The sequence below is a fragment of the Hemibagrus wyckioides genome, linkage group LG08, assembly GCF_019097595.1.
Source record: "Hemibagrus wyckioides isolate EC202008001 linkage group LG08, SWU_Hwy_1.0, whole genome shotgun sequence".
Lineage (NCBI taxonomy): Eukaryota > Metazoa > Chordata > Actinopteri > Siluriformes > Bagridae > Hemibagrus > Hemibagrus wyckioides.
Window position 1 is genome coordinate 16,327,568 of NC_080717.1, and position 20,510 is coordinate 16,348,077.

General features: G+C 39.4%; 2 protein-coding genes across 6 annotated transcripts; both read left to right on the forward strand.

The window, feature by feature from the left end:
* Positions 1-906: 906 nt before the first annotated feature.
* Positions 907-12,224, forward strand: zgc:92907 (uncharacterized protein LOC436733 homolog). Of its 5 annotated transcripts, XM_058397774.1 has the most exons (11): positions 1,292-1,432; positions 4,747-4,885; positions 6,457-6,515; positions 7,032-7,062; positions 7,979-8,108; positions 8,201-8,376; positions 9,090-9,235; positions 9,997-10,138; positions 10,233-10,338; positions 10,427-10,511; positions 10,605-12,224. In XM_058397774.1, exons 2-11 carry the CDS (start codon positions 4,858-4,860, stop codon positions 10,740-10,742), a joined length of 1,041 nt encoding a protein of 346 aa, XP_058253757.1. In that variant the 5' UTR covers positions 1,292-1,432; positions 4,747-4,857; the 3' UTR covers positions 10,743-12,224. The 5 variants fall into 5 exon arrangements, with proteins under 5 accessions (XP_058253761.1, XP_058253760.1, XP_058253757.1 ...); XM_058397776.1 differs by lacking the exons at positions 1,292-1,432; positions 4,747-4,885; positions 6,457-6,515 and adding an exon at positions 6,571-6,931; XM_058397775.1 differs by lacking the exons at positions 1,292-1,432; positions 4,747-4,885; positions 6,457-6,515 and having other exon boundaries at positions 6,571-7,062.
* A 252-nt stretch (positions 12,225-12,476) lies between these two features.
* On the forward strand, positions 12,477-19,869 carry lg08hxorf65 (linkage group 08 CXorf65 homolog). Its single transcript, XM_058397779.1, has 5 exons — positions 12,477-15,180; positions 15,292-15,378; positions 16,077-16,193; positions 16,328-16,393; positions 19,360-19,869. The coding sequence occupies exons 1-5, from the start codon at positions 15,156-15,158 to the stop codon at positions 19,494-19,496; spliced, it is 432 nt and encodes a 143-aa protein (XP_058253762.1). The 5' UTR covers positions 12,477-15,155; the 3' UTR covers positions 19,497-19,869.
* The last annotated feature ends 641 nt before the right edge of the window (positions 19,870-20,510 follow it).

A 20,510-nucleotide genomic window follows, 5' to 3' on the forward strand; every position in this document is an offset into this window, starting at 1 on the left:
TTTACACACAAACTAGAAGCTATAGGGCATTTATTTATTATACGTTTTTATAAACCCTTTATATGATTCATTTGAGTTTTGTTGGCTGTTATATTTCAGTAAAAGGTGGGGGAAAAAATTGACATGTCTTATCTTGATTTCTTTCTTTTTTTAATCACAAAAACCTGCAATTTTAACAAGGATATGTAGATTTTTTTCTCTCTCTCCACTGTATAAACCCATACAGTTTATTTGGATTGTCACTTCACAAAATATACACGACGCTGTTTTTAAAATTCTGGTAAGACATTATTTTAAAATGTTAATGCTATGTGTGTATTTTATAGTGTTATAAACTGTATATTTAGCTTGATTTTATTCTCCACTCCTTCAGGTGGCAGTATTGTATTAGTCTGTAGGCCACTAGTTAGCATTTTACCAGCAGAAATCCTGCTTATTTAGGTTTCCAGTTCAGCAGTTGTTTCATTTTACCTATAGGTCATGGCAGTAAAATTATTTCGAAAAAAATAAACATGACTAAACTAATTATGTTTGATTAGTAAACGTTAAAATACATTCACCTTGCGTCCAAAACGACTACTATTGTGAAGAAGACGGTCAGCAGCGCCGCCATGTTTACTGTGGTCACTGTCACTACTCGATCCGTACCGGAACACCGTTTGTACTGCGCATGTGCGAGAATGCGTCTAACTTCTCGTCTAAAGTATGACGAAACTATTCTATAAATACTACAATGTACTTGTTTTGTAAACTTGTTCTGTGCCTAAATATTGAAAAAAAAATATATCCAAATATTGAAAATAAAAATTATGACGAAACGATTTATGGCAGTTTTCGCTATATAGTGTTGTTATAATACTACTAATAATGTAATGTTATATTGTTGGTAGCAATTTCGCGCATGCGCAGAACAAACCGGAACGGCTCGTGTAGTGACGGTCACTGTGTGCCTCTTCACTATGTAAACAGTCACATCACTGGTACAATGAAAACCGTATTTGTGACAGTTGGAACAACTTGCTTTGACGACTTGATAGTCAGTCTGACTTCAGATGAAGTTATACAGGTAGTCAAAGTCGAACGTATATTAAAATGTACTCAGGTAGCACATTAAAGGCAATGATATGACTAGCTACTGCTAGCTGAATACAGTAACGTTAGCCCGAGCTACTTAGCTTTTGCATGCCATTTAAATGTTCATGTTAGCTAGCCAAGCAAATTTCACTTCATGCAATTTCTTTTCTTTTCTTTTCTCATTTCTAATCCCAGGCGTTAATACAGCGAGGATACACGGACCTGGTGCTTCAGGTTGGTCGTGGCTCCAATATTCCAGATGCACACAGCTGTCCTGGACTGAGACTCGAGGTTTTTCGCTTTAAAGAGTCCATCGCTGAAAACATTCAGAGCGCAGATGTAGTTATTAGTCATGCTGGTAAGAAGCTGAATAAAACACTGTAAACGCAAAGAATATCAGGTTTATGTTGATTCATGATTTAAGTAGGATTTTCTACAATTCTTTTAACGCAGACAAAAGCATATAACGTGGCTTAATGCAATAAAAAAAATCCCTTCAAACATAAACTGTTCAAACTTTAAGCTCATTATTTACATGTATACAATGATACACCAGGCATCAGGCATAACATTATGAGCACTGCCAGATAATATTTACTGCCAGTAAATAACACTGATTATATCCTACCCACTAGGAGCATCATGGCACCTGTTAGTGGGTGGGATATATTTGGCAGCAAGTAAAGATTTTGTCCTCAAAGTTGATGTGTTAGAAGCAGGAAAAATGGGCAAGTGTGAGGATTTGAGTGAGTTTGACAAAGGGCCAAATTGTGATGGCTAGACCACTGGATCAGAGCATCTCCAAAACTGCAGCTCTTGTGGGATGTTCCCGGTCTGCAGTGGACAGTATCTATTAAAAGTGGTCCAAGGAAGGAACAATGGTGGACCGGTGACAGGGTCATGGGCGGCCAAGGCTCATTGATGCACGTGGGGAGTGAAGGCTGGCCCGTGTGGTCCGATCCAACAGACGAGCTACTGTTGCTCAAATTGCTGAAGAAGTTCTGATAGTTCTGATAGAAAGGTGTCAGAATACACAGTGCATCACATTTTTTTGAGTATGGGGCTGCATAGCTGCAGGCCAGTCAGGGTGCCCATGCTGACCCCTGCGCACTGCTGAAAGCAGCAACAATGGGCAAGTGAGCATCAGGTCTGGACCATGGCGCAATGGAAAAAGGGGGCCTGGCCTGATGAATCATGTTTTCTTTTACATCACTTGGATGGCCAGGTGTGTGTGTGTCGCTTACCTGGTGAACACATGATACCAGGATGCACTATGGGAAGAAGGCAAGCTGGCGGAGGCAGTGTCATGCTTTGGGCAATGTTCTGCTTGGAATCCTTGGGTCCTGCCATCCATGTGGATGTTACTTTGACATGCACCACCTACCTAAGCATTCTTGCGGACCATGTACACTCTTTCATGGAAACAGTATTCCATAAAATTTTGCCACAAAGCAAAAATGGTTCAGGAATGGTTTGATGAGCACAGCAACGAGTTTGAGGCGTTGAATTGGCCTCCAAATTCCACAGATCTCAATCCAATCGAGCATCTGTGGGATGTGCTGGACAAACGTCCAATCCATGGAGGCCCCACCTTGCAACTTACAGGACTTCAAGGATGTGCTGCTAACATCTTGGTGCCAGATACCACAGCACACCTTCAGGGATCTAGTGGAGTTCATGCCTCGACATGTCAGGGCTGTTTTGACAGCAAAAAGGGAACCAACACAATATTATGCAGGTGGTCATAATGTTATGCCTGATAGGTGTATATTGCCTATTTATTGGAGACATGGAATTTTTTCACCTGAATTCTCCTCAGACTGTACTTTCATTGTCACAGGGGTGATACACTCAGACATACACCTTTTTGTGCCTTTACTACTGTAAGTACACTATGTGATCAAAAGTTTACGGACACCGCACTACTACATTCATGTACCGTTTTTGATAATCTTATTCCAGATTTAATCCTCACTTTGCTGTTATAATAACCTCCACTTCATTAAAGTTTTTAAAGAGTAATTATTTAAGTTACTTTTAACTTCCTGTTAGCTCAGACCAGTCAGTATATTCTCCACTGATTTCTTAAGAAGGTGTTTCAGCCTGCAGACCCTCTGCTCACAGGATGTTGTTGTTGTTGTTGTTGTTGTCACATCATTCTGTGTAAACTGTAGAGGCTGTTGTGTGAAAATCCCAGATGATCATCAGTTTCTGAAATACTGAAAGCAGCCCATCTGGCACAATTTGGTCACAGAGATCACATTTTCTTCCAAATCTGTTGTTCTGACAGTTGCATTGTGCTGCTGCTGCATCCGTGGCTGATTGCGTAACTTCATACATGAGCAGGTGTTCCTATTAATCTGGATGGTGAGGGTACCACCACAACAAAGAAAGAAATGTACCCTATTTATTTTCTAAGCTCATATAATTATTAGAGCATGTATTTTCATAAGATAACAACTTTCCTGTTAGTTTACTAAATTATAAACAATTCTAATAAATACTTTAACATGACTTAATGTGTTAAAACAGTAACTTAGAAGAACCAAAGAACGGATTGTAAATGAAGTGTAATCATACTAGGTGCATTGTGTTGATGTAGTCTACAGGACGTCACTATTTGACAAGTGATTGCAGTCCAGATGTAATGTGTCTAAGCACATTAATAAGTTCTAGGTGATTGACTGAACAGCTTGAGTTCAGAACCCAGAAAAAACGTCACTGATCTTGGTAAGTGAGATTGAAAGCTCATGGAAAGAGGCTGTTGTGGTGATGAGTGCATATGCTTCAATAGCACATGATTGATGGTAGCTTAGAAACAGGAGGTTGCCTATATTGGTGGGGGTCCTTTACAGTTTTCTGACCCCATTGTCCTTGCTTCAGCAGTGATCAAACCTTTGATGGGTGTGAACGGGGTTATGATGATCTTCTAAGCAGTAGAGATTACTCGTAATAGTTTCTTTGACTTAGCAGCAGTGTAAGACTTCTTTCGATGTCTCAGTAAAACCGATCCATTATTGGCTGAGATACACCGAGCTTCCTCAGCTGCCTCAGAAAGTTCAGAAAGCTCAGCTACAGGTTATTACTCTGAGGCTGCAAACTGTGCTGTGTTAACGTGGCGCATAGACTCGTCCTTGTCCTTTGAACCCCGCTATCATGGTTTCATCTGCAAGCCTTATTAGTTTGACTGAGTGGTGCACAAAAATAAAGATATTAATGAAGAGCATACACACCATCCTGTCTGTCTGGTGTTTAGTCATCCACTGACAAGGTTTCAGGTGGGGACATCCAGCCTCGCATGCAGTCATTTAGGAATGAGATTATTGAAAGGTGAGCTGATATCCACAAAAAGGATCCTGGCATAGACACCAGTATTTTCCACAAGGTCAAGGATGTAGTGGAGGCCCATGCTGACTGAATCATCCAGCGAGCGGTTGGTCTTCTAGGTGATTTGCACAGGATCCAGATGGCTTGTGTTTCTTTTCAAAAATGATCCTGGTGATTTGTTTTGTGATCTAGGTTTTCGTGCATTAATAACCACATTAAACTTTGGGGGTTTTTTTTTATAGCCACATTACACTTTGTCTTATACGATCAGCATTTTAGAATTTCCATTAAGTTTCCATCTGGTCTATTCGGTAGTAGTTTTAACTGTTTATTTTGTATTTTTAGGAGCTGGAAGTTGTCTGGAGGTTTTGGGCACTGGGAAGCCTCTTCTTGTCGTGATTAATGATAAATTAATGGACAACCATCAACTGGAACTGGCCAAGCAACTGCAGGCTGATGGCCATCTCCTCTACTGCACCTGCAGGTATAGATTATGTGGTTTTATCTACACACACACACACACACACACACTAATGCTCTTTCACCCATCTACTGCATACACTTACCTTGTATCTATATTTATTTGTCATTATTAAGTCTAGCCTGTAGCTGTTCTTTGAAACTGATGATAAAAAAGAGAGAGATTGATTAACACATTATGGCATGAAAAAGGGAGCCAACTGTACACCTACAAGATCAACCATTAATGGTAATTATGTCTAATAAAGTTACTAATAAAAACTGCTGTGCCAGGTATACTCGTACCAGCTCCATACACCCTACTACACTCACCCAGCACTTTATTAGGAACACTTTGCCCTCAAAACAGTCAAAAATCTTCATGACAATGATTCAACAAGATGTTGGAAAATTTTCTTTGAGATTCTGCTCCAAGTTGACTGTCACTGCATCACGCAATTCATGCAGATTTCTCAAGAGGACTTTCACGCTGTGAATCTCCTGTTCTACCACATCTCAAAGGTGGTCTACTGGACACAGATCCCGTGGCTGGGAAGACCACAGAACTAATTGTCTTGTTCACAAACCAGATTGTGTTGACTATTTCTTTGTAACATGGTGCCTTATCATGCTGGAGGTAGCCATTACACATGGCTACACCATTACACCACCTCCACCAGCCTGGACTGTTTACACAAGCACCTAACAAAGTACCTACCAAAAGGCAAACCAGTGGAGGCAGTGTGATGCTCTGGGCAATGTTCTGCTGGGAAACCTTGGGTTCTCGCATTCCTGTGGCTGTTACTTTGACATGTACCATCTACCTAAACACTGTTGCAGTGTTCCCTAATTGCAGTGGCTTCTTTCAACAGGCTAATGCTGCTTGCTACACTGTAAAAAATTGTTCAGGAATGGTTAGAGGAATATGCCAAAAAGTTGATGGTGGTGATTTGGCCTCCTAAGTCCCTAGATCTCAATCTGATCGAACATCTGTGTCTATGTGCTGGACAAACAAGTCTGATCCATGGAGACCTACAACTTACAGTACTTGCAGGATCTGCTACAAAACTAAACCTTAATGTGGCATTAAAGGTTTTTAAAACATACATTTTTTGCACTTATGCAAGTAATATTTTAGGAATCGATAACTTTTAATACAATACAGTAATCCCCCGTTTATCGCAGGGGTTACGTTCCAAAACCACCCGCGATAAACGAAAATCCGCGATACACGGACGCCACTCCCAAATGCTTTTTTTTTTATTGTTTAAGCCGTAAATGACCCTCCCACACTCTAAACACACACAGAAAACACACTCGTTCCTCCAGCTGTGCTGTATTTTGATTTTCAGCATCCCCGCACCGCACATTTCACTTCATTTTCAATTAATGTTTATATTTTGTAATTAATGATTATATTTTTTATTAATAAATTACGTTATTTCAACATAAAAACAATTCACTATAAGGTTTGCAGATACCGCGATATATGAACCGCGATATAACGGGGGATTACTGTATCATAATATATTATTTTTGCATGTTATGCAGTCAGCAGGTTTTAAACTCTCTCTCTTGGTTTCTTTGTCATTCTAGCACTCTGGCAGAGACTCTGCGTAACATGGACCTGTCCACACTGCTGCCATTCCAGCGAGGTCAGCCTGAAAACTTTGCCCAGTTCATGGACAAAGCAGTTGGATTTGTTTGAGCATTGCTGGATGTTTTGCACTGAGAGAAACTACACAACATACCAACATTTTGGAGAATAGCAGACTGTCAAAGACTGAGAAAACCACTGCTTATGTCATAACAAACCAGTCAGAGATAAATAGTGGTGTTCACATTGTTACTTTATATTACAGAAATTGCTTTCAGTAGCACCGCTGTACAATAGCAAATGCACAATATTATGCATATTTCTTTTCTAAATGATTAATAAAGTATTTCTCTACGAAGACCGTTCCACACATGTGTCTTCCTCTGACTCGATGACATAAATCTGACGTAGGCAGTAAGCATGGGAGGAAGTTTTAAAAAGAGGAAGCATGTCCTAACCTACATCCTGTGTTTTGTAAGCGCTATCTGACGCACAGCTCTCGCTCTTGAGCATTACTATGACTTATTTACCAGCGGCTGTCATTTTACCAGGATGCCTTTTACTCTTTTTTCAGGTGTGCTGGTCTAGCTCTCACTTCTCACCTAGTAAGTAGAAATAAACTACTCTTTAACGTTAATTATGTTTCTAATAATTACAGCCAGTCAACAAAAATCAGTATGGACCTTAATTGGTTCAAATGCTGGATAGAATGAGAGGTAATTTGTGAATGTCTTGAATGTGAATGTGCAATTTAAAACCTCAGTATATATCAAAATCCTAAGAGTATTTTCTTTAGTGTGGTAGTTTAAATTCAGTGAAAGTCTTGGAAAGTTTATGGGGATTCCCCATGTGTCACTTGTGACATTAAGACATATGCTGATTAAGTGCCTTTAAAAAGAGTCTGAAGTATTTTATGTAACATTTTCTTGGATATATTTGTATTCAAATACGCTGTATTGAGTTAGCTGTAAGTTTTCCGACCCTGGTAAAGTATTTAGAATGGAGAGCTTTATGGTGACATGAAAAGGTTAAAATATAGAAACTGGTGAGCTAGTGACCTTTTTTTTAGAGCGTAGGCGATGAATCCAGATCTAACTTGTTTCCACAAATTGCAACAATAACATTTTCTTCATCAGCAAGCAAATCAGTAGCAAGTTACTGTGGTCTAAAAGCAATAAGTCATGGAAACGCTGTTATTGTTGGTTGTGATCAATGACTAGGGCTTTGCTTCTGGCAGCATCACACAAACCTGTTGTTGATTATTTTCCAGTATCAGCATGCTGCATTGTTTTCCACATGGCTAGTGGAATATAAGCACTTGCTCCAACGTTCATGTTTAGTTGTTGCTCTTGTGTTGTTTTTTTTCTACAAATACTTTGACTTTTTTTCCAGGTGATAGATGGCATTTTAGTCTTTTGCTTCTTTACTGTCAGGCTAAAAGACTTGACTAAATGAATAAATACGAACATTTCTCATGGAGGTGCCACTGTGTACTCCTCAAGGTCATGTCTTCTATTCCAGGTGCAGATGTGAGATGTATCAGTACGGATCATGAAGTCAACATCAGCTGTTTGATCATCAATCTGGAGTACGTTGAATGCAGCTGGAGAAAATTCCAGATGCAGCAGACAAACTACAGCTTCAGCAGTGTGTATGTTTCCACTCCAGCATTTATTTATTCATGTTATTTACAGTTAGCACATACACGTGTCATTTTATTAACACACATTTTTTCCAAATCAGATTTTTGTATAATTCCTTTCGGGAGTGTCCGGAGTACCTCTGGGAGCACGGTCAGCGCGTAGGCTGCAGGATCCCTCTTGATAATCCAACACAGAGATTTGGACCTTTCAATACAGTGCTCTCTGTTGGAGGAAATCAGTCAGTTTGTAAAAATTACGCCGATCTAAAACAAAGAGGTAAGAGGGAACGTCCTCTGCGATAAGCTGTAACTTTCTGTAAAATCCCCGTGCATGAGGAAAGATTTGAATACGTTTAGATCTGAATTTCCAGTGATGTGTCAGACCCAGTTCGAATTAGTACCAGTTAATACCAACAACTTACAAACATGCTAAAATATTTATTTGATTTGGATTAAGAAAAGAATTCGCTGTTTTGAAACACTCCAAATCTTCTGTGTTTGTCATGCCAAGAGCCCGTGAAGCATAACCCTGTGGCTCTGCAAGTCCTTTATTTATTTTGTTACAGTGGTGAAAATCACAACCTAACATTATCAGAGTTACTTCACTCTCATAATTATAATTATACATAATTGGTCTTGTGATTAATCCAGACCTTGTAATGTAACTCAGGTGTAATGACACATTTAATAAAGAAGTTTTCTTTGACTGAAAGGTTTAGGGGAAAAGACTATATGGTCAAAAACACTATTGTTTAATTTGATATAGTAATCCCACTGTGATCACTTAAATTATGTTCATAGATACATTTTTTTTGCAACTAAAGGGGGGTCTGTGGATTTCAACCTCCTAAGTAGAAGCGTAAGAAGTTAAAGCTCTGAGATAACATGCTCTAAATGCATCAACAACAGCGTTCAATAAAAGCAAATATATTATTACCAGTTCAACACTGCAGAGATTGCTCATGGATTCTGTGTTGTTTCTATGTCCAGTGAAGCTCAACCCTCCCTATAACCTCTCTGTGAACTCGACTAGTAGAGAAGGAGAGGTCTGTGTGCGCTGGACATGGAGTACCAATATCAAGCAGAATTGCCTGGACTATACAGTACGCTATCGGAAAGCCTCCGGTCCTTGGAAGGTGAGCAGCCTGGCTTAGCACGTTGATGTCAGATCTGTGCCTGTAGTGTTATTGTAACAGAGAACAGGCTCTGTTGGTGTCAGTGAACTTCATCGAGCTGTCAAGTCCACTGCTGGACTCAATTCTGGTTCATGAGCCTGAATATCTGTGCCTCGACTTGTTACTTCGAGAGCAGTATAAATGCAAAAGGTTTTAATGGATATAATGTATAATGAAAATGGATCAGTATCAGTACTGTAATCTGTAGTTTATCTATAACTCAACTGCTGCATTTAGTGTGTGCTGTTTGTGCAGCTCCATGACCCAGGGTTTGATTGTGTGAAGTTTGTTTGTGTGCAAGAGAGAGAGAGTCTATGTGCGACTCAATAGGGAACTGTGTACCCTTAAAGATGGAGCCCAAATGAAATCTCATGTTTCCCTTTAGGGGGTAGGGTGACTTAGTGGTCAGAATGTTTTCCTCACACCTCAGGGGTTGGGGGTTCAATTCCTGCCTCTTTCCTGTGTATTTAGAGTTTGTATCTTCTACCTGTGCTTTATGGGTTTCCTGAGATACTCCAGTTTCCTCACCCAGTCCACGATTGGCATCTCTAAATTGTCCTGTGTGTGTGTGTGTGTGTCCCATCTTGTGCCTTATATCCCCTCTCAGGCTCCAGGCTTCCTATGACTCTGTGTAGGATATGCGGTAGATTGATGTTCTTCTTGCCATTTTTATGCCTCCTATTTCATAATTGAATAAATCGGAATTTTTCTGTTCCATACAGAGTTCCTCTTTAGACCACGTGTCTCCTCTCTCCAGTGGAGTCGACTATACGTTCCAAGTCAGAAGCAGATTGACAGATTCCTGCGGTGGTTCTGAATTTTGGAGTGATTGGAGCGATCCAGTACAATGGAACGACAACCAAGGTACTGGAGTGTGGAGGTGTTCACTACATCAGCACTAACAAAGAGTGTCATTTTTCACCTTCATCTAGTACACACACTTTCTTATTTTCTGTAGTTGTATCGACTACAACACAGACTCCGGTGTACTGGCATGTCCTGGGCTCATTTCTGGGAATCGTTGTCCTCATCATCCTTTCTACAATGTTGTATTATAGTGAACGGTAACGCAGATACACAGATTTGTACAAATCATTACAAGTGTTTTGGCTGTTTTATTAAGTTGTTAAGGCTTGCCTTTGTTACTTGAAGGATTAGAGTTGTTTTCGTTCCTGTGGTACCTGACCCAAGCAAGAGTCTGCAGGATTTATTCAAGAAACATAACGGCAATGTTGAGGTAAAGACGTATTGATTCTTAAAATAATTTAACCGTTTAACTAAATCACCGCTCATGCTTTTTTTTTTTTTTTCCCTGAATCTTCCTCCTCAGAGCTGGGTTTATATCTCCAAAGACCTGAAGGATGCTTTTGAGCCAGATTACACTGAGTCTCCGTGTGTTGTATGTGACCCAAGTCCCACTTCAGAGACGAAAACCGAGGCTGGTCCTACGGAGCAGTCCATCTCCTAAACCTATACTGTACTTGTATGCTGTACTCTGATTGCTGTTAATGACCACAAGCCAAGTGGATGATTTACCTTTACTTCATTTACTCTTTTGTTTTATTCAAAAGAGACTTACAACTGAAACAAGATCATATTTCATATTTTTTGACACTGAACATTAGTTGACCCAGTCTTTATAAATAAACCCGATTGTGCTACTTGAAGATCATCCAAGTGTATTTTGGCAGTCTTGAATGCTCGTGTTCTTCATTCTGCCTTTCTTGGATTCCAACGAGTTCCTTTTCTGTTCAGCAAGCTTCTGATGGTGAAACACAACCTAAGCTAGAGTGAATGGAGGTCTGCTCTAGGAAAAACCTTTATATCTGTCAGTAGCAGGTTTTTAAAAGGCTTCATTTTGCTTGATTTATGATCAGATGTTGTCATGTCAATATACTTTATTTTGGAACAACTAACTTTTTTTCCCCTTCATTTGGATTTTGAAGTCAAGCCTGACAACAGTGCAGGTTTTAATCATATTTGGAGGTCAAATCTTACCTTTAAGGGAGGGTAGATAACCGTACAACTCAAGCTGCTGCTTTTATTTCTTGTAGTTTTAAAACAGGCCGAGGGTGACAATCTGGGCCTGGGCCTGGCCCTATTTTAACCTTCTGGCTGCCTTAAGGCATCACTCAGGTTCCTCTATATAGAGGTAATATGTTTGTTCGGCTAAATATTAAGACCTCTCTAAATAACACTATAACTGATCAGGGATTTAGTATACGTTTTAACAGAAACTTAGGATTAGTCCAAATAATTATGTAGCCCTTATCCAAATTAGCCATAGAAATGAGTTATAATGCTTCTCTCTGCTTTACACAGATATCTGGATATGAATTTTAGCTTCTTTTTTTCCATCTCAATTTTAACATAAACATGACCACAATACAAAAAAAAAACTATTTTGAAACAGAAAATTTCATTCATTTTATTAGGAATCTGAATTTCTACAGGAAGACCATCTCGGACCATCTCAGGAATCTAGCTGTCTCAGTTGAAACAGTAGAAAGTTCAATATAAATTTTGACCAGAATATAAAAGGACTTTTTGGTAAACAATCCCCGGAGAAAGTCAGACAGTAGAAAATGAGTAGTGAGTGTACGCCTTTTCAACGTTAGTGCAGATAGTGCTGTGGTTTATCTGTGAAAGGTAGAGGATGTGTGCCCTAGAACCGGGTGGTGGGTGGGGGACCTCCAAAGGGTCTGAATACACGTCCGAGGATGTCACTAAACCATAATCTGATCTTGTTAAGGCAGTTCATTCTTTTTGGTCTAAATCTGTAAATAGTTTATTAAATAACTTTAGAGTACTGGCGAAATATGTTTGAGCAAGGTATGGGTAGAGTACTGGTGTTAGTGAAAGAGCTTTGACCAGCAAATCAACACTGTGGGTCAAGATTAGATTTTAGACATTTCTTTCATTTCAGGATTTGAAAAAAAAAAAAAAACAACTTATTTACATGATTGTAATTTGCTGTATTTACATTTATATTTCAACATTTATGGCAATACAGTGATTTCCAGAAGTGCTTTGAAATCTGTGTCAATAAATACATCCTGATACTGGTTCATTAGGTCACTGACTAAGAACAACATCAGTCTAAAAAGCCTCTGCTGGGAGGGAATATAGAAAGAAAATTGGACAGATAACACAAATTTTGTTTGGTTAAGTGCTAATTTAAGCACTTTGTTTGCTCGGACATCTAGGGGAAGTTCATTCCACCACCTCGGCGTCAGAACAGAGAAGAGTCTTGACTCGTGACTTCCTTGTTATTTGGGCATCAGAAAAGATTGCTTACAGTTACAAAATGTAGCTGTGAAAATGTAGCAGTACTAAGAAAAGAGATTCACAACTACAAGCTGGAGATAACATGGAGAAAAGAACCCCACGTTAAGAGTAACGGATGACCTTCTGGGCTCTACTTCTGATTGATATCACTCTCATAATGATGTGAGACTCATGAGACAAAACACCCCCAGACCTTATCTCAGAATATATCTGATTCTTGTGGAAATACATTACCAGACAATGTGCAGCTGAGTTACAGGGAATCCTGTTGCTATGGTTACTGTGATGTCATTTACAATCTATGCATGTTTTGATTCATAGAGCATAGAGTTTTGGGATTATTAACATGTTTTCTTGTTTTTGAACATTTGTTTAGGGCTTTGAAATATATCTATGTAAGTAATTATCAACACTAAGTGTATAGACATACTTTCTATCGTTTGTAATCCTTTGAAAGGTCTTGTTTTGTTTTTTCGGTTGCTGCTAGCAAATGACTTGGAATTTTTCTGAAAGCAAGCATCGATGGTGAAAAGAGAAAATACACAGAACTGTGTATGAAAAAGCAATGCTGTGGCTGAATCTCTCTAGCCCAGACAACCTGTAGATTTTCTGTGCGTTTGTGATGATTTTTTTCTGCCAGCTTCACTTAAACATCCGGTAAGATATCATCTACACTGACTGAATTATGAATGAAGTGAATTAGGCACCAGTAGCAACGTGGCTTAGTGGTTAGCACTGATGCCTCACAGCAAGAAGGTCCAGGGATCGAATCCCGGGTTCGAACAGGCAAGGGCCTTTCTGTGTGGAGTTTGCATGGTCTCCCCGTGCTTCTGTGGGTTTTCTCCCACAGTCCAAAAACATGTACATTAGGTTGATTGGTAATTCTAAATTGCCCATAGGAGTGAGTGTGTGTGTGGTTTTCTGTCTATATGTGGCCCTGTGATGGACTGGTGACCTGTCCAGGGTGTACCCCTGCCTTTTGCCCAATATGTGCTGGGATAGGCTCCAGCAGATCCTGGTGACCCTGATTAGGAATAAAGCGGGTATAGAAGATGAATGAATGAATTAGGCACACTATACTTTTCTCTCTATGCCTGGAGACAAAGCTAAAAGAAGATATACAATAGATGTGTAGTAGAACAAATTACACAAAGGGACAGAGGACAGAACTGTAAAGCTATGTTTGCTATGTGTACACATACTGTGATTTTATCTCTGTATTTTACTGTATGAAGAAGTAGATACCTATTACTGGTTGCTATGGTAATAACGTTTATCAGTGGGTGGTGCAACCAGCTTTCGAAATTAGTCTTGCTGTTGAAATGAAACATTGTGGAAGCAGATTTGGCATTTGTATTCAACAAATTCAGCAGTATATATACAGCAGGCCACATCAAAGTCATTGAAAGGTCATTTTTCCCATTTACACCGATCAGGCATAACATTATGTGTTAAGTGTTAATCAGTCTTAAGTGAATAACACTGATTATCTCCTCATCATGGCATCTGTTAGTGGGTGGGATATATTAGGCAGCAAGTGAACATTTCGTCCTCAAAGTTGATGTGTTAGAAACCGGAAAAATGGGCAAGTATAAGGATTTGAGCGAGTTTGACAAGGGCCTAATTGTGATGGCTAGACCACTGGATCAGAGCATGTCCAAAACTGCAGCTCTTGTGGGGGTGTTCCCAGTCTGCAGTGGTCAGTATCTATCAAAAGTGGTCCAAGGAAGGAGCAGTGGTGAACCGGAGACAGTGTCATGGGCCGCCAAGTCTCATTGATGCCCATGTGATCCAATCCAACAGACGAACTACTGTTGCTCAAATTGCTGAAGAAGTTAATGCTGGTTCTGGTAGAAATGTGTCATGGATGGATGGATGGATGGATAGATAGATAGATTTCTCAACTACTAAACTTTCATAACATTTTATTACTTAAAGATGGACTGGAGATTTGGAAATTTATATCAGTATATAGTTATTTTGTGAAACATCTATGAACCAGATTAGTTTCTGATATCTTGCTTAATAGAAGCCCACTCACCTGCCTTTCTTTGCTCTTTCAATGTTATTAGCAGAAAAATGCAGCTTGTCTTGTGTCCTGTGACAGAAAACGTTTGCTTTTTCTTCATTAAATAACAGCCTTTTTCCTTTTTTTCAATGTTATTAGTTAAGATTAGCAATGATTAATGTAATTACTGTGTGCAGTAAAATAAATCTGCACTACAGCCAAACTATCACCAGTGCTTCTGTTCTAGAAAATGTATCTAACTAATTAGCATTAAAAATTCAGCATCACTGAGGTTTAATGCAGTGTGAAGATTGTTGGGAGTTGTCTTCATGAATATTAATTATTAGTGGGCGGAGTCAAGGAAAAGCATCAGTGGGTTGGCGTGACAGAACAAAAAGCACTTTATACAACCATTCAAAATACAAATCATGTGAGATAATAATAACATAGGCCCCTTTAAATGTAGCTTTGCCAGGACTCACATCCTAAGTGACATCATTCTGCCCCACAGTGTCAGTGTTACAGTCCACAACAAAGATAAACTGACCTGCGGGCATCGGGTGATTCTACTGCATTATTACCGTGATGTTTGTTTACATAAAACATGGGGGTAAGTCATTTATGATCTTCTATATCTCTCTGTATCTATTACTGCTTAATCACATTAATTTCTTTGTGATATAGTCAAATCTCAAGCACTGATTAGAATATCTATATTTAGAGGATGAGCAGTTCTTGGTCAACACCAACTGCTCCAACATTTCCCTGCTCCAGTACGTGAGATCCAAGCTAGGACTAACTGAGTCAGGTATCCACATTCACAACACACTGCTGAAAAATTTCCTCTGTTCGCTCAATACAGCGCAGCAGACAGCCAAACGGAGAGGAGTTTTTTTTTTTTTCTCTGCAGTGTGAACGCTCTTCATCAATACAGCAGGAGCGAGTTCTCATTTAGGAGAAATGTATACAATAAACCCGGTTCCTCTTATATTACAAAATATTCATAATCACGCAGTAAGTACGTATAGAAGTTTCACCTCCTGTTACAGAACAACAACTTCTACATGCACTTTCCTGCAATCATATACACATACTGAGGTTTCAGTAGGAATCCTAGCAGATCCTAGCAGAAGAAAAGTGAGAAGAACAGTGAATTACAGGAATATCATGTAATAAATACATTTCCCCAACACTTGCCTGTCCATAAATCATTCTCGGTTATATTAAAAGCTCTTGAAAGAAAGAAATGTGTAATGTGTCTGATCTTCACAGCTGACCTTGATGTAAATATTTCAGGCTCGCTCTTAACTCATACTGGCTGGTGTCTGTTTACACCTGTGGCACACCCAGTGTTAATGCAGTGCTCATTCCATTAACTTTATTTGTTTTTTCTACACTCTGCCTAATACAAGGTGCAAAGAGTCACTGGCTTTGTATTAATGGCTAAAATGTTTTTTAGTATAATTATTCTGTGTGTGTGTGTGTGTGTGTGTGTGTGCGTTTTAGAGTTAGTGGATCTGTGTGATGAAACAGGAGCACTGCTCTTCATGTCCAGACAACTCCAGGATTATGCGAGTCGAATATTATCCCCTCGCAAAACATATATAGTATGCACCATCAACCGTGAGTTCTTATTTCTGATCAGTTTGTTTTCAACCAGAGAGAAAAGTCATCATAAATGTAAATAAATGAATGAATGAATGAATGAATGAAGACGTATACAGTTCTCATTTTGCATTTTCTCTTCTTTACTTCAGGTAACTCTGTAGGAGCATATATCTCCATCACTCCACATGTGGCAAATCTTGACACGGCTCTACAGGGTAATAAAATATTTTACACTCACAGGCTACTTTATTAGAAACACATGCTAATACTCGGCAGGAGGATCTTTTGCTCTACGAACAGCCTGAAATCTTCGTGCCGTAGATTCCACAAGGTGTAGGTCCATTCTGGTCCATGTTGACAGGATTGCATGGCATAAGTGCTGCAGATTTTTTCAGCTGCTCATTCATGCTATGAATAGCATCCCAGTGGTGACTGTGGAGGCCATTCAAGTACACTGAACTCACTGTCATATTCATAGAGCTTGTTTGTGACATAATCAGACTGGATGAATCTTTTACACAATGGTGTACTGTTAATAAAAAAAGTGATGCTGGTCAGCAGTGATACTGATATAAACTGCAGCATTAAAACGATTGGGCCAGGAATGTATTCACCCCACCACCATCAGCCTGAAATGATCACACAAAGCAGGTTGGTTTCATCAGTTTATACCAAATTCTGACCCCAACATCTGCCTCTCAGAGCAGAAATCATGATTCTCTTAAGACACTTGGCTTAAAGAGTGGAAGGAACCTGATGTGCTCTCTGCTGTTGTTCCTTCCATCTCAAGATTTAGTGTGATGTGCAATCTGAGATGCCTTTGGACTCACCACAGTGACAGTATTAGTAGTTTTCCTCTCAGCTTGACCCAGTCTGTCCATTCTCCTTTGACATCTAATATCAATAATGTGTTTCCCATGCCAAACTGCTGCTCTCTGGATATTTATTCTTCATCATTTTGTATAAACTCTAGAGACTATTGTACATGAAGATCCCAGAAGGTCAGCAGTTTCTGAAATACTTGAATGAGCCTACAAGTAGGCCACAAGTCACTGAAATGTCATTTTTTCCATTTACACCGATCAGGCATAACATTATGAGCACTGAGAGGTGACGTGAATAACACTGATTATCTCCTCATCATGGCACCTGTTAGTGGGTGGGATATATTATGCAGCAAGTGAACATTTTGTTCTCAAAGTTGATGTGTTAGAAGAAATGGGCAAGTGTAAGGATTTGTGCGAGTTTGACAAGGGCCAAATTGTGATGGCTAGACGACTGGATCAGAGCATCTCCAAAACTACAGCTCTTGTGGGGTGTTCCCAGTCTGCAGTGGTCACTATCTATCAAAAGTGCTCCAAGGAGGGAACAGTGGTGAACCGGCGACAGGGTCATGGGCGGCCAAGGCTCATTGATGCATGTGGGGAGCGAAGGCTGGCCCATGTGATCTGATCCAAAAGTGCTGAAAAATATAATGCTGGTTCTGATAGAAAGGTGTCAGAATACACAGTGCATGATGGGTCAGGGCTGCTTTGGCAGCAAAAGGGGGACCAACACAATATTAGGTAGGTGGTCATAATGTTATGCCTGACCGGTGTATATTTGCTATAAAGACTCATTAATTCAAATTCAAATTCAAATTTTATTTATCACATACAAAATCATACACAGTACGACATGTAGGGAAATGCTTTTTACAACTGTTCTACGTTTGAAGAAAGAAAAAAGAGTAAAATTAAAATTAAGAATTAGAATTTAAGACATGTTAAATTATGAAATACCAATAGTTATGAAAAGCCAATAGTTGTCGGATATGCATATACAAATATATATATATATATATATATATATATATATATATATATATATATATATATATATATATATATATATAGTATAATAATATATAGCAAATAATATATAAATAATAAATGTGTATAAACATCTATAATATATAGAAAAATACAATATATAAAATATATACATATATGTAAAAGACAAATATAAATGTTATGACAATAATAAATACAGTATGTACAGTGTACATACATAAGATAAATATAAATATAGATATAAAAGGCAAATATAAATGTCCAAATGTGCAGGAATATCAGGGAGTAAAGTGTCAGTGCAGTACGCACACAAAGATGTACAGTGAGTGTGGTTATTGTGTGTGTAGAGTATGCAAGTAGTGCAATTATTGAGTGTGCGACAATCAGCTGAGGTAGAATGTCATGTCATGTGTGGGGGAAGTCCAGAAAGTCCAGGTTCTAGGTGTTCTGGTGAGGGCCCGAATGGCGTGCGGGAAGAAGCTCCTCCTCATTCTCTCTGTGTTTGCCTTCAAGGAATGGAAACGTTTCCCTGACTGCAACAGAGAGAAGAGTCCATTGTTGGGATGGCTGAGGTCCTTCATTATGTTCCTGGCCTTGGTCCAGCACCGCTTGCTGTATATAGTGTCCAGGTCAGGAAGCTCGGTGTGGATGGCTCGGTGTGGATGGTATGCTCGGCTGATCGCACCACCCTCTGGAGAGCTTGCCTGTCCTGTTTGGTGCTGTTTCCAAACCAGGCTGTGATACTTCCCATCAGGATGCTCTCAATGGTGCAGGTGTAGAATGTCTTTAGCACCTTTGAAGGCAGTTTAGCACCTTTGAAGACACCTTTAGGTGTCTAAGATGATAAAGACGCTGCCGGGCCTTCTTCACCAGGATGTTGACGTGACAGGACCATGTGAGGTCCTGCGTGATGTAAACACCAAAGTACCGGAAACTGTCCACTCTCTCCACTGGGGTCCCGTTGATAGTCAGGGGCTGGTAATTCCTCTCCTGCTTTGTGCTAAAGTCCACTATCAGCTCCTTAGTCTTGCTGACATTCAGGAGGAGATTGTTGACCTGGCACCATAACTCCAGGTTTCTAATCTCCTCTTGGTAGGCCGTCTCGTCGTTGTTGGAGATCGGGCCCACCACCACAGTATCGTCCGCAAACTTAATGATGTTGTTGGAGCTGGAAGTGGTCACACAGTCGTAGGTGTGCTCTGGTTTTTAATACTGTACATTGTACTGCTGCCACATGAGTGACCGACTAGATAATTACATGAATGAGCATGTGTTTCTACTAAAGTGGCCAGTGAGCGTATATTTTATTATTATATTCAGAGAGTTGATTGTGTTTGTCCTTTTTTCAGGAGCGCTGCAGAATCAGTTAGTCAGTCTTGAGCAGGCTCGGCGTAAACTGCGTAAACTGCATGCTTCGGAGGGCCATAAAACATCAGTACAGGCTCAGAAACAACCTGTCAGAACTCCTAATCCAGTAAACAGATGAGGTGTATGCTCCTAGTTTATTACATTCCTACCTCCACAATTCCCTTCCAGAAAAGAGCTTCATTTACAGCATGTTTTTGATCAGAATGCCCATCGACTGCACATAAATGACTCAGATAGAGATGAAAATAAAGCTCTCTTTACCCTGTCTGCCTCCTCTAGCCAGAGTGTGCTTGTGCCATTTCTTTACAGTTTTTTAAGTCATGGATGTTAGCAGTTGCACCAGAACAAATTAATACACTATACAGCTACACTTTTACAACATAATTGGCCTTTTTCTGTCCATCCTCCTCTTTCTGGTTGTAACACTACAAATTGTACAGAGCTTGGAAGCTGAAAAATGTATTTAAATATAAATCTTGTATATGTGAATTATAGACATGCCCATAAAAATACATTTTCACAAGTAATCATAGATTAATATTAATAATAGATAGATACATCGATTAAACGCATAGATTCAAAGTAAAAAAAAATTAATAAAATAATTAATAATGTTTTTCCTTTGTTTTGAACTTGCTAGAGGTAAGATATGAATAATTCAGACTTAAATAGAAAAAGAAAATATTTTATTATTTTATAAACATTCGGTTTAATTCAGTATCTCCTGCTCTGCCATCGATACAGTGCTTACTGATCAGTATATGTGTGTGGTATAAATACAGTCTGGACACAATATATCCGTAATCTTGGCAGTGTCATGTGACCTACAACATCATAATAAAAGCATAACAGCAACTGTTTTTTTAAATCTTTAATCATCCAACCATGCATCCATTGTCTATACCCGCTTTATTTCTAATTAGCGTCACGGGGGTCTGCTGGAGCCTATCCCAGGGCACATTGGGCGAAAGGCAGGGGTACACCCTGGACAGGTCGCCAGTCCATCACAGGGCCACATATAGAGAGACAACCACACATTCACTCTCACTCCTATGGGCAATTTAGATTTACCAAATAAACCTAATGTACATGTTTTTGGACTGTGGGAGGAAACCAGAGTACCCGGAGTAAA